This window comes from Engraulis encrasicolus, chromosome 16, assembly GCF_034702125.1.
Source record: "Engraulis encrasicolus isolate BLACKSEA-1 chromosome 16, IST_EnEncr_1.0, whole genome shotgun sequence".
Lineage (NCBI taxonomy): Eukaryota > Metazoa > Chordata > Actinopteri > Clupeiformes > Engraulidae > Engraulis > Engraulis encrasicolus.
This window is the reverse complement of record NC_085872.1, coordinates 43,589,378-43,605,637: the sequence shown is the minus strand read 5'-3', so window position 1 is coordinate 43,605,637 and position 16,260 is coordinate 43,589,378. Positions and strand designations below refer to the sequence as shown.

At 44.9% G+C, this 16,260-nt stretch overlaps 1 protein-coding gene across 2 annotated transcripts in view; it reads right to left on the bottom strand.

The window, feature by feature from the left end:
• Window positions 1-1,112: 1,112 nt before the first annotated feature.
• Window positions 1,113-16,260, bottom strand: part of LOC134465831 (arf-GAP with GTPase, ANK repeat and PH domain-containing protein 3-like) — a 125,558-nt gene continuing 110,410 nt past the window's right edge. For both annotated transcript variants that reach the window (XM_063219722.1, XM_063219721.1), the window contains exons 17-18: window positions 6,556-6,811; window positions 1,113-5,492 (exon numbers count right to left, since the gene is read on the bottom strand). In XM_063219722.1, the coding sequence (XP_063075792.1) occupies window positions 5,262-5,492; window positions 6,556-6,811 (487 nt within the window). In that variant the 3' untranslated portion in view covers window positions 1,113-5,261. The remainder of the gene's footprint in view (window positions 5,493-6,555; window positions 6,812-16,260) is intronic.

The following is a 16,260-nucleotide window of genomic DNA, read 5'->3' as shown; positions in this document are numbered from 1 at the left end:
GCCACGGGCACGGCGCACACTACATCATCCTACATTGTGCCCCTTTAAGTCTGGTAGTTACCACTTCAGGTGAAACTCCAGGCCCACATCACTCATGCAGGTTCCATTCTAGAGCAGGCCTCCATACACATGGGCTAAAGAATCAGAATCTCAATCTATAACAATTTATATACATTTTATGGCTCTTTTATAAGTGTATAAGTGCTTATCTTGTGATTCAACCAGGCAACCGCTTGCAATGAACATTAATGGAAAACCTGTACAATTAAGTTCAAGTACTCCTGACTCGCACGGGCAAATGTAGACGTGTTTGTGAGTGGACTCCAGGAAATGGGATTAAAAATAGATTAAATTGACCGCATTCTGCTAAATTGCTGTAAAATCTCCATCTCCATTAAGTTTGTTCATGGTGCTAAGAAAATTTCCACTGTTTATTTTTTTGCAGCAGTACATGGTCCACACACACACATGCACGCACGCACGCGCGCGCACACACACACACACACACACACACGTGTGCAGAGAGAGAGAGAGAGAGAGAGAGAGAGAGAGAGAGAGAGAGAGAGAGAGAGAGAGAGAGGAAGTAAAACGAGAGGGAAGGCTGTGTTTGGACAGATGGGATTAGTGTAAACACCCAGGGATTAATGGGGAGTTCTACTCTCCTCTCCATTTCAACACCTCAAAGTCTCCTACTCTCCAGCCTAAAGAGAGCTCATTAGGTAAATATATCAGGCAGGGCATCCCCTCGGAGAGAAAAGGATGAGTGGATGAAAGGAGGATAACACAGGAGAAGCTGCTTCCTCCCCACCACAATCTACACAGATATACGTATCTAACCTGTCTTCATGTTGCATGATGCACGTCTGTTTAAACCTCTCATTAACTATTTTACAGATTATACAAACCAATCAACGAGCAGTTCTTGTTCACTGACACATATATACTTAAATGCATTTAGTCAAAATACCAAGTGAGTACATTGCCATGGTAAGCTGAAATTAGATTTCATATATTGTACGTAGATGCCAGTAATCCTTACTACATTTGTTATCGCATTGCAATTTAATGATATGACTAAATAGTATTATGAATGAACAGACATGGCAAATGTATGGTATAAATCATTTTTATTGGGATGGTTTAATAGGTCAATTGCCAGCCAAGCATCCAATCATACAACAGGTTACTCTCTTGCATTTGCTTGATTTCACACTAAGAACATGACATGGAAATTAAACACAATGGGAAATGAACAAATAATAAACAAAGAAAAAAACAATATTTACATCCTGCATTATAAATATGTCAAATGTACATCATATTACACAAAGTACCTTACGATGCCAAAAAAAATGACCAAAGAAAGGTACCCATCATTAAACGGATAAAACAACCAAAGTAATATTAAAAATACAATGTTTATGAGGGAAAGAGGCTTTTGCTATTTAAAAGTTGAAGACAGTGCTGGTGCACCTGAAAGCATGGATCGCTGTTTGTTAGTTAGGGCATAGTGGCCCGATCCCTTCCTATAGCTTATGCTAGCTCTCAGGTGCTGCCCCTTCAACACCCCACACAAAAGGTCACTTGCCTGATATTCACCACTGCAAAGCTCCACTTTTTATGCTAGTGCACCGATATCTGTACATGGTTACAAAATAAACAAACAAAACAAAGAAACACAACAAACCAAAAAACACACATTCAGGCTGCTTAGGATCAGGTCCAAGGTCTCTAGCTTAATATATCTACCTATATATTCAACCAGTGATCTTTGGGGATTAAAACTGTCTGGGAGAGCGGGGGCACTTTTCTCTGACTGTGCCTAATAAAACATTCACAATCTATTCATAAACACAGCATTTGGGGGCAGAATAGTATTTGTGGCTGGCATCCTAACTCTTATCATCTTCCCCACTCTGGCTTCTCTACGTATATAAACGTGGTTTGAATGTTTCATTAGACAACACAAAAGATGCCCAGAACTAGCATTCCCACTCAGAAATTGTAGTCAGGACACAGAAGTTGGGAGAAAAGACTAAGGGCACATGAAAGGTGTAGAATAAAGTGTATTCAAAGGGTAAAACACCATCTTGTTCATTGAGGTCAAAAGTCCAGGTGTAATTAAAAAAAAAAAATCTTCTCATCGTATTTTTCTGACATGAAGTACGCTTCTGTAAATGGCCAATTCAACAAATGAAACAACGATATAACATTTGACAAAAAATGTTTGTTGCCGATGAAGTAATTACACAACACAGTCTGTTTTAGTGAGAGGTGCAGGATGCTTTGAACAATGAACTTTCACAAGGACAGGTTTGTACCCACTTAGGTATAAGCAGTTTAAGAGAACAAACAACAAAAATATTCCTCTCTTCCATAATACTGCCATACAGTATATGAGGGGATATTGTCATGGCAACTAAAATGCTCCCAACTCAGCTGTTGGTCGCCAGCTTTATGCTGAGCATGAGCCATAATGGTGTCGTACACCACAGCCTTCTTGGGTAAAGTTGTTGGCATGAATGTGGTACGTCTCACTGTTAATTAATGGCAGTCTTATGAAAGCACTCTACAGGTCATAATATGCCTCTTTTCCACTGCAGTTAAAAAGTGGCGGTCGAGTCGCACTGTGTCGAGCTGTAGGCCAACCAGAAAACTGGCAGTGGAAAAGAGGCAATAGATGCTGAGGCACAAACTTCACAGATGGAGACATGAGATTCGCCAGAAAGGATAGCAAAAGGGGCTCTAATGACAACTTATCCGAACGTGAAGAGATCCTCCATAACTTTTGCCCTTTTCATTGCCCCTGTGCTGTACCTGGATCACCTTATCGTATATTACACTTTGACCATCAAATAAAGGGGGAATAATGGTACCATGCTCAAGAAGTACCCTGGTTCTGTAAACATAAAATTCTGCATGGTTAAACAAACAATTTTGACCAGGAGGATCGAAAGTAAGGTTTTTTAGTAGAACTTCTGTAGACTTTGTGCTACTTGCTTTAATCCAGACATATATCTAAACGTATCGTTTTGCTAAAAATGTAAAAATGGCTGCCACTCATGATGTAAGGGGAAAAAAGCCTACAGTCGATAAATCTAAGAACATTCAGACCTACTGGACAACAAAGATGTGGCGGTCCTCGTCACCAGAGGCGACCTGAAGGTTATTTCTTTGTCTGTTCTTCTACAAGTTGACAAGACACTGACATTAGTACCTAAACAGGACTGGGTAGGTTCCCTGATTCTGGAAATAAGGGTAATAGTTTCAAGAGAAGGAGTCACAACCAGTTGGAGGGAGCTGTGGTCCAAAACAGCAGTAGAACGGCTGTATGAGGAAATAAGGACTTTTTACATTAGTCTGTACATTGTCATCTCCTCTGCCACTGGTTCGTGGCCATGTGAATGTTTTTGTTTGTTTGAAATTATTTGCTCCCAACACGTTTTTTTGACATCGTCATTTCCTCTCGTCAGTCCTCCACATCTCCCTCCTCTTCACCTCTGCACTATCTTACACTCACACGTTCACACACACACGCAAATTACCAAGAATGGAGAGCAAGGCAGTTTCAGATGTAGTCTCAAGTGCTGTCTATCTATCCACTGACATGTTCTCTGCCAGCATGGCCAGTCTTCCTGTCATAGTATGAGGACTAGATTTTAAAACAATGGCAAAGGTCACAGGAACGCCCCACCACTCACGCTGATAGACCTTGTAATGACAATGTTGCTTCATTGTTATCACCAGGTACAATATCAGGTGTCCTAAGATGCATTTTCTAGGTACCTATGTAACTCTTAAGCCCTGGTAAAGGTGGTGGCGACAATCCAGTGACACATTTGGCCATCTATATGGCAATTACACTAAGTCATCACTTCCTATATTGTGTTCTTTAAAAGGTGTTTTTTTCAGGTTGAAGTTTTTTTTCTCCCTTTACTTTTCTTCTCTATTCTGCCTCGCATACTAAGCACCATTTTCCCATTTTAAAAGACAACCAAGTCTTAATGTAGAATGTAGACTTATTTACTGTATGTGTATTGTATTTATACCATTGTATGATGAGTGTTTTTTTTCAACCATTGATGTTATTTTTTTCCGACCAGATTTACTGTATATAAATGTCAATGTGGCACAATATTAAAGTAGTGATGACATGAATAAGCTTCGACTCCACTACACATATCAACCACTACTTAGGTACGACACAAAGTTTGCGCTTTGTTTTAAAATTCTAGATGTTTAGTGTAAACATAACACAGATGGCCTGGAACAGTTTGCCATCATTCAGAAGTTATGCCACATGATTTGAAAATGTGCTCTGCAATTGTATGCAGTTGCTGAAAAAAAAAATCCCAAACATATTCATAGGATATTATCTACAAATGGCTTGTACATGTTTTAGGCCCACCTTGGAATTCCAGTGATTTCAGAGAGACCAGGCAGCTTCCTATCTCCCGCTTGGGCATGTTATGTGAATTATTTCTTTCCACTGCTGTCGCACTGCCCAAACTTGGTAGGGTTTCAGATTGACTGCAGAATGTCCTCATTTCTCCCTCACAGCCTTATCTCTGACTTTACCAGATGAGGAGATGTCATAAAGGTTTTTGAAGTACAACGTACAGTACGAAGGCCAGAAAAGAGGGTGCACACAGTGATTTTTTTGTTATATATCTGAGAGTTTGTTTGTGTGTATTTTTTTAAAAGACAGATGGAGGTTGATTGGTTTGGTTTGTGAGATGAGATGTGTTAAGGGAATGTAGGGTGTGTGTGAGGTGATCCTGGAGATACACAGCCAGGACCTGGCATGGGGCTCATGTAGTGGGAACACAGAACTCGGTGAATAGCCCACTCATGGGGGTCACAGACTGGAGATGCTCACACACAGGGAGCTGGTCATGCTGTGCTGGGGGGGGGGGGACTTACAGTACAGTACCACAGCCACACTACTGCAGAGCGGACGTAGGGGGACGAACGCATCGAGGGACTGAGAAGAACCAGCACCCAGATGGCAGCATTGTCTGGAGGGAGATTGGGCCATATCCTATCGGACCGACACAGACTCAGATAAGGCAGTGTTACCATAGCCTGTGCTGCTGGCATCTGGGGCTTTTGGACCTGTGATGAGGGGTGATGAGTGGGATGAACTTGGGCACAGTATATGCAAAGGAAAGGCGAGTACAGTCAGTTCAGTGCGGATGGACGGAGGGGCGGGCCCTGGTGTGGGTTTCTCTCCCCTCCACCCTCCCTACCCGCTGGTCCTACTACATGATGCTGATGCTGCGGTTCATCTCGCACTGGGCATTGTTGTTGTTGGCGTTGGGGTTCCGGCGGGTGGCAGTGGGGGTGCCGGCGGAGGCCAGGCCTCCTCCGCTGCTGTCGTTGGGGCAGCCGTGCTGCAAGAGGATGTCGGAACACTCCTGGCTCCCGGCACGCCGGGCGTACGACAACGGCGTCTGTCCACGGGCATCGCGGCTCTTTACGTCCACTCCATACTGATGTGGGGCAGGAGCAAGACGGACGGACAGTGAAGAGCACACATGGAGGGGGACACAAGCGACGAGGAGAGAGAGAAAGAAAGAGAGAGAGAAAAAGAGAGAGATTTGAAAACCATAATTAATCATACTAGCAATACATCAGAAAAAAGTAGAATAGCATAGTTTAAAATGCTATGTAAAAGAAATGAGCAGAAATTTCTGAGAAGTAATTATTGTTGAGGTGCCTTGCTACAATACCACTTATGTCCTATCAGCACAAGGGGGAAGTAGGTGTAATTACCCTTAAATGTAGAGTTTCTATTTCTCATACACTAAGTACTCATTTTAAAATAACTTCCACACTTGCATAATGCAAATTTAAAAAAGGACCACTGCCACTTAAAGGTCTCTCTCACTCAAGAGTCATTAACAATCAATCCTTCTCTTTGTTCGCTTAAGGCGGTCGGTAGAGTCATAACTTCAAACTACAACTTCCTCACCTTGCTTCCAGAGGTGAGCTGTACAAATCCGAGCAAATGTCAAACCTAGATGCTCACGATGACATCAACACATTGCTACACTTCTGAGATAAATATACTACAGCAGGGTTGGATATTAACTTCACAAAATATTGACCTTTACCAGCCACTGACAAATACATGATAAAATTTGTCAATTGAAAGTATTAATTTGTATCTTAAATATACCAGGCACTTTTACGTATAAATATCCAAGCAACTAGTTCGTAAATGGTATTAATTTAAAACATTCCCTTACGAAAATCGACCATGATAAACCATGATTTCATGTTTTTTGAGCATGGTTTGGCATGGTGTTTGGTTTGACTATGGTTTAACTATAAAATGAACCATGGTTTTACTCTGAAAACTAACCATGGTTTTACCACGGTTTATAATTATTCATTAAATTACACTTAGCTGCCGCTTTTTTATCCAACGCACATATTGGTGACAGTCCTTGGAGCAATGTGGGGTTACTACAGTAAAACCATGGTTGATTTTCGTAAGGGTTTGCATCCCTATGCTACTGGGATGATTATGTTTTTGGGTACACCACTCACCCAGATGAGCAGCTGTGTGATGACCACGTTGGCCATGGCGCAGGAGAGGTGCAGCGCGGTGCGTCCGTCGCCGTCCCCGTAGGTCTCGTTGACCTCCTCCTTGGTGCCGTGGGCCAGCAGCAGCACCACCAGCCGCAGGTCGTCCTCCACCACCGCCCTCAGCAGCTGCTGCCCCAGCGGCACGTCCGACTGCGGCAGGCCCACCACAAACAGCTTCTGCTCGTACTTCGCCCGGATCCAGCGCTCCTTCTCCTCCCTAATGAATGGGGACAAGGAACAGTGAAGACATACACGAATGTTACTTTACTGATCCTTTGTATGGCATTAAAACAATGCAATCGTGTATTATGTGCCAGGAGTGTTCCCATGTGGAGTTTTTGGATAAGGTGTGGTGTAGTTATACTTATGTTGACCTAGAGCACAATAGGAAAGCATTTCAAGGCTTTCATCCAGCATGTACCTTCCTCAAACCTAAGACTTTTACTTAGGTTGTGCAGTACTTTGGTTGGTTGTGGGCACTATGTGCCCAGATGATGATATTCAAAATAGCACTACGAAAACATTTAAAGTTTACCCATGAGCCGTAATAACCATTCTTTAGACAAATAATAATAGTCTAAGTTGTTTTTTGAGAAGAGCTACATGTGTCTAATTTCCTAATACCATGTACCATAGTAGAGACTTGTATCTAGGAGCAGTGTTGCTGGCTCTTCTTGATGGTGGACCACATCAACGGGATAAAACAAGGTGTGTTATGTTACAGGTCAGTGTGCATGAATGAAATCGGACGTAAAGACTTAATTGTCATTATGTGCAGTGCAATGAGATTTGAGAATGTGTGTATGCCTGGCATTCTTGTTTATCAACATGTGCGTGTCATGGTGCTTCTGTATGTGTGAATCTATCTTTATATGATATGTGTGTGCAGGGCCGCTGACAGCTTTTGCTGGGCCCAGGACAAAGTCATCTGAAAGGGCCCCCCATCCAATACGTACAATGTAATGAAACCCCAATTTTGGGCGCCCTGTCTCCCTGGGCCCGGGACAACTAACCCCTATGCCCTATACGTCAGCTCAGTGGAATGTATCTCAGACTAGACTGATGTGTGACCAGCTTACCATTAATTACATCTGACTGGCTCCCTGTACACATCACAGAACAGCACAGACTCTTGATAATCATCACACTCAGAGCACGAGTGACATTACATACAAATAAATCCATGCACACCTGACAAGGATGCAAACAGTACAAAAACTACCAAACAGACCTGAGTGTACTGTAGGCTTCTTAGCTCTAACAATTTGGGTGCACCTTTGCCATGACGGATTGCACAGAGCATCCCAATGGGCTCTTATAAGTCACTAGGTGAGGCCTGGGAGCCGTTTAAGGGTAATTTCTGCATGCCGCCTGTCGCCTCAGGCTGTCCGTGGGCTGTTAGCCTCAGCAGCGGGAGGGTTAACGTCTAGCTGGCTATCTAAAGGTTACACATTGTGAACAGCATGTCTGTGTTGGACAATACAGGAGGAGAGCATGTTTTTTATCACCACTGTCAGGCCTGTCATTCCATACGGCAGGATCACCCCCTTCCACTTCCACCACAAAAGAGCCCACTTCAAACTGGCCCCGGAATTCCCTTGTGGCGTGGAGGTGGGGTGGGGTGGGGTGGGGTGAGAGTCATGGTGTTGGGCTAGCGGCAGGCGGTCCGCCAGATCGAAGCTGCTGAATGAAGTTGAAAGAGACGAGCAGCGATGAGGAGCAAAAGAATGGAAGTAAAAATTCTGGCTCTATCAGAAGCCTCTCCTACTGTAGTATCTAATGGTTCCCATCTTGAACTCACCCCCCGCTCCCCACCCTGCCCTTTCCCCTCCAAACACCATTGCCACCCACCAGCAGCACCACCCCCCACCCACCCACCATCCCCTCTCTTCCTGCCCAGCTTCTTTTGGCTCCAATTTAGTCCAATGGACCCGCTTCGTCGCGGAAAGCGGTGTCCGTTCAGAATCGATATGGCGGGCCGACCGAGCATGCTCAGTGAGCGCGTGGTTGACCCCACGACCCCTTCCGAGCTGTGCGATAAGGGAAATAGAAAGGCCCCGTTGTCTGGCCTTCTCGGGTGAGTGACAGAGAGACGGGGCTCAAGCTGATACCGGCAAAAGAACCCCAGCGCCGCGGATGACAGGCCTCCCCCAGAGACCCCAGCCCGCCTGCCAGAGAGCCATCAGCCCCACACTGCACTGCAGCTCAGCATCAGCAGCCAGCACAAAGCAAACCTGGTGGGGGGGCAGGGGGGGTTGCATGGCGGCACATAGAAAAGAAACTTGAAATATTACATAAATAGCCACCAACATCAAGTGGGTTTATCAAATGAGCGGGTCGCTATGAGTGCGGTGGCTGCCGCTTCGAGCTGCCGGATCACAAGCAAACCACAAAATCAAACAATGCCCGACTGACTGTGGCATTTTGTCACAACCACATTGCAATTACAGCGGAGGAGATTGGTGGGACAATGGCTGCTCTAGATGGAGCCACTTGTCCTCATTATGCGGCCAATGATGGCCGATAGCTTGCCAGCACAGCGCTGCGACGGCTCTACAGATGGAGACGGTCCCAAACTAATATGTCACCTGCCAAGACCACTCAAAGCGGCCCTCCATCTTAGCTGGAGTGTGAGGAGAGGATGCAGGAGAGTTGAGTGGAGAGAGAGAGAGAGAGAGAGAGAGAGAGAGAGAGAGAGAGAGAGAGAGCAAGACAGAGAGAGAGAGCAAGAGAGAGAGAGAAACAGAGAGAGAGAGAGAGAGAGAGAGAGAGAGAGAGAGAGAGAGAGCAAGAGAGTGAGCAAGAGAGAGAGAGAACAAGAGAAGGAGAGAGCAAGAGAGGGAGAGAGAGAGAGAGAGAGGAGGGGGCATGAGAGGGAAATGAAAAGAAGAAGAAGAAGAGAGTGCAGTGAGAGGGAGGTGGAAAGAGGGGGACCACAAGGGAGACTGTCTTTGCATTGACACTAACAGCATGAGTTAATTATTTCCGTGGTGTCACTGGATAGGCTGGCCTTTATTGCCGCCAAACCGAGGATTGCATGGTGTTGTCTCCACAAAGAGGCTGTAAAACCACACAGTGGACCAGCCTATGACGTAGATAATAATCGTTTAGGCTTCCCACTCATCACTATGTAGGATAGTTTTTTTTCTTATTATTATTATTATTATTATTTGTGGACACTGAACAATTATAAACACATGCAGAACTTGCGATCCTAAAGTAAAATATTTTGCACGATTTTCGCTTGATTTTTCAAAATGCTTGCCATACAGCAGTCACGTATACAGACGTTCAACAGGTGGCCAGAGGAAACAATTGAGTTTCCTTTGAGCGTAAGCACAGTTGTTTTGGGGTTGCCTTGCCTGTGAGCAGGATTGGGAGTGAAACAGGGATGGCTGTTTCCTCCAGTGCTAATGATCTGCCTGAGAAGGGGCCGCAATGGGCACAAAAGCGGTACGGGGCCCGTAATCACTGCGCTTGCCAGACGTTTTACAGCTTCAGTTCCCCCCATCAAATCCCAGTCACTCATTATGTGAACTCCGAAGGCTGTAGGGGGGGGGCAGCTGAATGGACTCCACACAGAGTCAACTCCTCTGCGAGGAGTGGTCAGACCCCAACAACAACCACAATACGCGCCCCCCCCCACCACCCCCCCTCCGTCCTCCATCACCACTACCAACAATCATCCCTCCCTCCCCCCCCCCCCCCACCCCCCTGCCTGCTGTTCCCTTTCACTCCTCTCCACTCAGGGGTGTTTGTCTGGGAAAAGCAACTGAGAGGGCTCATCATGAGATGATTGCTTCATTAGGATCAAACACTCTCTGCCAATGCCACAGGAAGTGGCTGAGGACACCATGGGGAGAACTCCTTCAGGTATCTCACTGTTGTTACTGCTGCTGCTACTGCTGCTGCTGCTTCAAGCTTCAGGTTGTCCCTCTGAACTGGATTCCTTTAAAGGGGGCGCAGCTTAGAGCTGTCAGGAGTTAAATGAGGCAGAAAGTTAGTGCTAAAGACGAACAAAAAGAAAAAGGGGGGTCCGAAAGCCATTAAAGATGGTGTCAGGGAGGCCATGCTAAGTTGTTGTTCCCCTCCAACGCAAACTTTCCCAAACATGCAACCCTGCCTCTCTTGACTTGGGCCCCCTCTAAAAAAAAGTCCTTGCCCACCACAACCTCACATCAAGTGTATTTTAAGAACAAAAAAAAGAGAGAGAGGAAAAAAACGGGAAAAATAAACACAATAGCAGCAGCAATCTCCCCAATCAGCAGAGAGAGAGAGAGACGAGGCAGTCTGGCCCGGGCGGTGGCGGTGGCCGTGGCTGTAGCAGCGGCAGCTCGAGTTGCTCGGCTGCTGCCACTTGAAAGGTGGCGTGTAAAGGAGAGGAAGTGAGCTGATAATCCCGCCTCGGCCCTTTTGTTTGAAATGGAGACCCAATCCAAACACAAAATGGAGACCCAATCCAAACACAGGCAGGCAGGGCCGAGCCGACGTAGGGCTGGGCAAAAGGGGGCTTCGGGCGGGTGGGTGAGGGGGGGGGCGGACTGTTGGTTGGTGGGGGCAGTTAGTGGAGAGCGAAAACCGAGAGGCTTGAAAAGACACTTCCTCTCGGCAGGAAGAAGGAAAATAAAATCAGGAGGATTTAGCATGTCAAAAGCTGGAGGAGAGCAAGAGAGAGAGACAGAGAGAGAGAGAGAGAGAGAGGCACTGAGGAGGAGGAGAGGGGGGTGGAAGACGAATGAGATAGAGAGAGGACTTTCTCCACAGGGAACCATATTCAGGAAGCCCAAGCCGATGGCATCCTTCCACACACACACACACACACACACACACACACACACACACACACACACACACACACACACACACACACACACACACACACACACACACACACACACACACACACACACACACACACACACACACACAAGCAAGTGCACACACACACACACACACATAAGTGTACGCACACACACACAGGAACGCATGCATGCACGCACGCACGCACGGACGCAGGCACACACATTATTGAACATACTTGTCCTGAACACAGGGGTTGCTGGGAGGACAGTGGAAGACTTTACAGAGGGGATGTTTCAAAGGGACACTTGAGGTTTTTTTGTTGGCCAACATAAGCAATTCGATGCGCTTGATGTCAACCAGTGCCAAAATGTCCCTCTGTCCTTTTTCCTTTACATTTACACGTCCCTTTCATTGAGCATAACTGAACAGAATTTCACTGTGGCCCCCTTCTTTCTGATGCACTTGTATCCATGTACGCGAGTATAACCAAAATACTGGTAGCAAAACTCATTTTCCCTCGGAAAACTGTCCAAAACCCAGCTTATTATAATGGTCGCCATTCTATATCCCCACAATGAAACAATTTAAGAGACTCAGCAGAGCAAAAAAAAAGCCACAATTAAACTCTGGCCATTCACCTCCACAAAGCATCCAAGGGGTCATTTTCAGTTTTTAGTCACCGCTTTTGTGAAGGCCCTTTGTAAAGCCGCTCCCTCCCAATTCCACAGAAGTGGCGTAGTGACCTCAACCTAATTAAGTGGCAAATGGCAGAATGATTCTCCGAGGCCAGCCCATGGAGTCAGGAACACATGACTGCATCCCAATAAAAAGGAACAAACAAGAGATAATTAGTCAGGCCTGAAGGACACAGGCAAACAGGGATTTATGGCCGAAAGTGCAGCCGGGACCAGGGGGGAGGAGCCCAGGGCAATCAGCTGACGACAGGCAACCAATCAAGTCCCCAACACCATTGAAAGAGAAAGAGAGGGAGAGAGGGTGAGAAAAAGAGAGAGAGGGAGGGAGAGAGGGAGAGAGGATGAGGGAGAGAGGGAGAGAGAGAGAGAGAGAGAGAGAGAGAGAGAGAGAGAGAGAGAGAGAGAGAGAGAGAGAGAGAGAAAGAGAGAGAGAGAGAGAGAGAGAGAGAGAGAGAGAGAGAGGAGGGGAGGGCGGGAAGGGGGAGGTGGCCACCTTTTCTTCTTTCCTTACACTCACACAAAAACAAAAACACAAAACCCTGACTGACTCCAACCTCCCAACGAAGACATCAAAAAGAAGCCAGAGAGAGAGAGAGAGAGAGATGGAGAGGAAGAGAGAGAGGAGTGGAGGGGGGTGGGGGGTATCAAACCAACCCTCCCAGCAAGGGGTGGGCAGTCTGTATAAGAAAGCAGATTCCCATGCTGCCTGCAATACAGTTCATCCTGAGAGACAGAGACAGAGAGAGAGAGAGAGAGAGAGAGAGAGAGAGAGAGAGAGAGAGAGAGAGAGAGAGAGAGAGAGAGAGAGAGAGAGAGAGAGAGAGGGAGAGAGAGAGAGAAAGAGGGGGGGGGGGCAATGCTTCAAAGGTTGCTAAGAAATGAAAGTGATGAGCTGATGACAGTAAAAAATTCAAAATAAAAGCTTGACACTGCCAACAGGGTGTCTTTTAAAGTTGATTCCATGAACCGTGTTAGCACTTGGCCGGCCTGACTTCAGGGGCCCCTATAAAAAGGAAGACTCTTTTGTTACATAAAGTCTCTTTTCATCTTCTGAGAATACATTGGTAAATTGTAAATCATGAAAAATCACAGCACATGGTTTCAAAAGTCTGCAGCTTCATTGTCAACTACTCAGTCAAAACAAAAGCCAGACTAAATTTTCATTGCAGGCTAATTGTTGCCTTCCTGAGGCCTTCCTTCATTCATACAAAATTTAACGTACATTAAAAGTACAAAAAAGGACAGATTGGTTGCATAATCTGCAATGATTTTCAGATGACAATTGGGGACATACACAAGATATTATAACTGCTGACAGCAAGTGGGTCATTCGACGATTCGGCTGCGCTTTTAAGTCAATGGATTTTATTAGCCAATTCCACTAACTATTAACTGCATCCAATGATGTTTTGGACATTAGCACATATTTATCTTTCATATAATACAGAAAGTGTAGACATGGCATTATTTCCCTCAGCAAGAATGAATATTTAATACTGGTTTTGGGTGTTTTCATGCCGTCCTGTTTTCCAAATGTCAGATTCAGTCTTCATATTAGCATGTAAAGAAACTTGTTTTGCCCAAGACGATTGCAAATGTTGATTCACAGTAATCATCACAATAAGACAAAACTGTCAGAAAGACCACTGTGCTTTCCATTATACATGAAATTTGCCATTTTGTGTGTGTCCACGAAAATTGTGTTAACTGTGTCACGGTCTGAAACCCCCACCATAAATCAGTAATGGTTTGGTCTTAGGCCATACAAATAACATCACGTGATGTCATAACCTCTTTGGCAGGATATGGGAAGACTTTTTGGTAAATTTTGAGCTCCATCCTTCCATAATTTAATGCATTCTTTTTCATGTTCTCATAGCGGGAAAATTGCCTGTCAACTGTGTAATCAACATATTCGTAAGAATCTGAATTAGAAATCACATGTAGAAAAACACAAATAAAGCATACAAATACATGAATTGATTAAGGTGTTGTGGTGGAACTTCTGAGGTCCTCAGTTAGCACAACACCATAAAAATGGCTAAAATGTCAAGCCGTGTTACCGTCAATGGTGTTACGCATCAGCTATTACAGTTTAGGAGGAGTATGTATCTCCATATTGACAGACAAACAAAATGTGTGTTCTAGGGAGATGGGTTTCTCTGCTCTGTTTTTTACTCTTTTCTACTAAAAAAGTGCCGACTTGTTCCCCTGCACTGTTGACCGTAACACAGTTGAGTAACACGGTTGACTGTTTTGAAAGTGTTTTTGTGCTATTCATCCCTTATGTGTTGGAAAAATCCTATGAACAGACACTAGGGATTATCTCTGGAGAGGGAAATCTTGTGTAAGGAGGGTGACTAAATTCAAATCAGACGTTACAGGGATTTATAATAAAAATATGTCAGTCTGTATCACATTGAATCATAAAATCCTACTTATGAAGCTCAACAATTACATTTTATATATCAGTTGCACAGATGATAATAATGACAACATTATTGTTAAGGGACATAAGCACTTTCAAACGTATGTTGTTTCAACTCTGTAGTATGTTTATATATGTTTGAAATGACATAGTATTTGTCCATAACACTGTTGACAAAATAATCAAGCAAATGTTCGCTTTCATTAGAGTATTTATCAAGATTAAGCTTGGCAATTTGTTTGCTTGGAAACTTAAATATATACACTATGTAAACATCTAGGTCATTTATTTGAAAAAAAAATACTGATAATTGACATTTTGCGTTTGCCAAAAGCGCACTGGAAACGTAGAATGACCCATATACCGTATATCAGATTTCGATCTAAAAAAAAAAACTTAAGAATGGCATGTCCAGCTCCCCTGAAATTACCCTTGAGGGACAGGGCACCACCCTCACCTGGACTGAAAGACCAGGCTAGGGAAGAGGGGACATGGTCAGGGTGTTTTGGGGTGCAGAGGGGACATACAGTAGGTGGGGTGTTTTGGGGGTAAGCTCAGCCAAGTGAGCTGGCTGGCACTAAGGTCTTCGACTGCCTCTCCACTGTGCTGTCGACAGCCTAAGGTGCTTTCCCAGAGGGTGCTTTCTTTTGAAAATAATTACATCAGTATGCCTCGGAGGCAGAGCTAAGGTCAAATCTTTGGATAGGGGTTTCACAAATCCAGGGAGATGCTGTTTACAAACTGAAACACAGCAGAGCTGATCACAAAACTGGTGTTGTAGTGAAACCCAGTAGAAACAGAAACCAAAGTCAAAGTGGCTAGTAGATGTTTATCTCACTAGCCAAGCACACACTCACTAATGGGTCAAAGTGGCTAGTAAGGTGGTCTTTTCTACCAGCCAAACTGAAATTTCACAAGCATTTGGCCAGGGTGTTCATTTATAACCTGACTCTCGCGCAGATGGATTGTCATCCATCTGGAATTTTGGTGGTAACCTTGCTGTTCTAGCTCGAACGTGATTGGAGAAATTAGGTAAGAGTGACGTACTACTTCAACCAATCACATCGAAACGGGCCGTGACGTAGTTTTCAGCGACGCGAGATAGAAGCCACAACAGAGCAGTTAGCATGTTGACAGTAGGTTCTAGTCCCAGCCCAGCTAGCATGTGTATAGTGGATCATTGTTGGCGTTTGAACGGCAAGCCGCCTGTGGTATGCCACCTGTGTCCGACATCGGACCACTGACGGTTACAAAACACACAAGGCATCGGTGGATTTTGGTTGGCAATCCGACATAGTGCACGAGTACTCTGCAGGGTCCAAACAGCGGCATGCTACCTGACCACCTACGTGAGAGCCAGGTTACATGCTACCAGCCCCTAGCACCAAGGAGGACCGGCTACTCATTTGGTGCCAGCATCGTTTGCATCAGATAAATCACAACAAAGATATGGTAAGTTAGATGTCTTGAAATGGCTATATTTTCTTTTAATGAACACATCACGGGCATGGGTTTGTCCGTTTCTGACGGGGTGATAAATATTGCAGACAAAATGGACGTCTGCTTGCCTGCACAACCAATGTGACATATATTGATGAATACAATTTAATCAAGTATGTGTATTTCGCTGAAAATGATTGACCAGCGATAAAATGTTATTCAGACAAAATTGCCAGCCATATGAAAACAATGCAGCCTCAACAGCATGCAGTTGCTACTAGCATTATTGGTTGTGTTCTG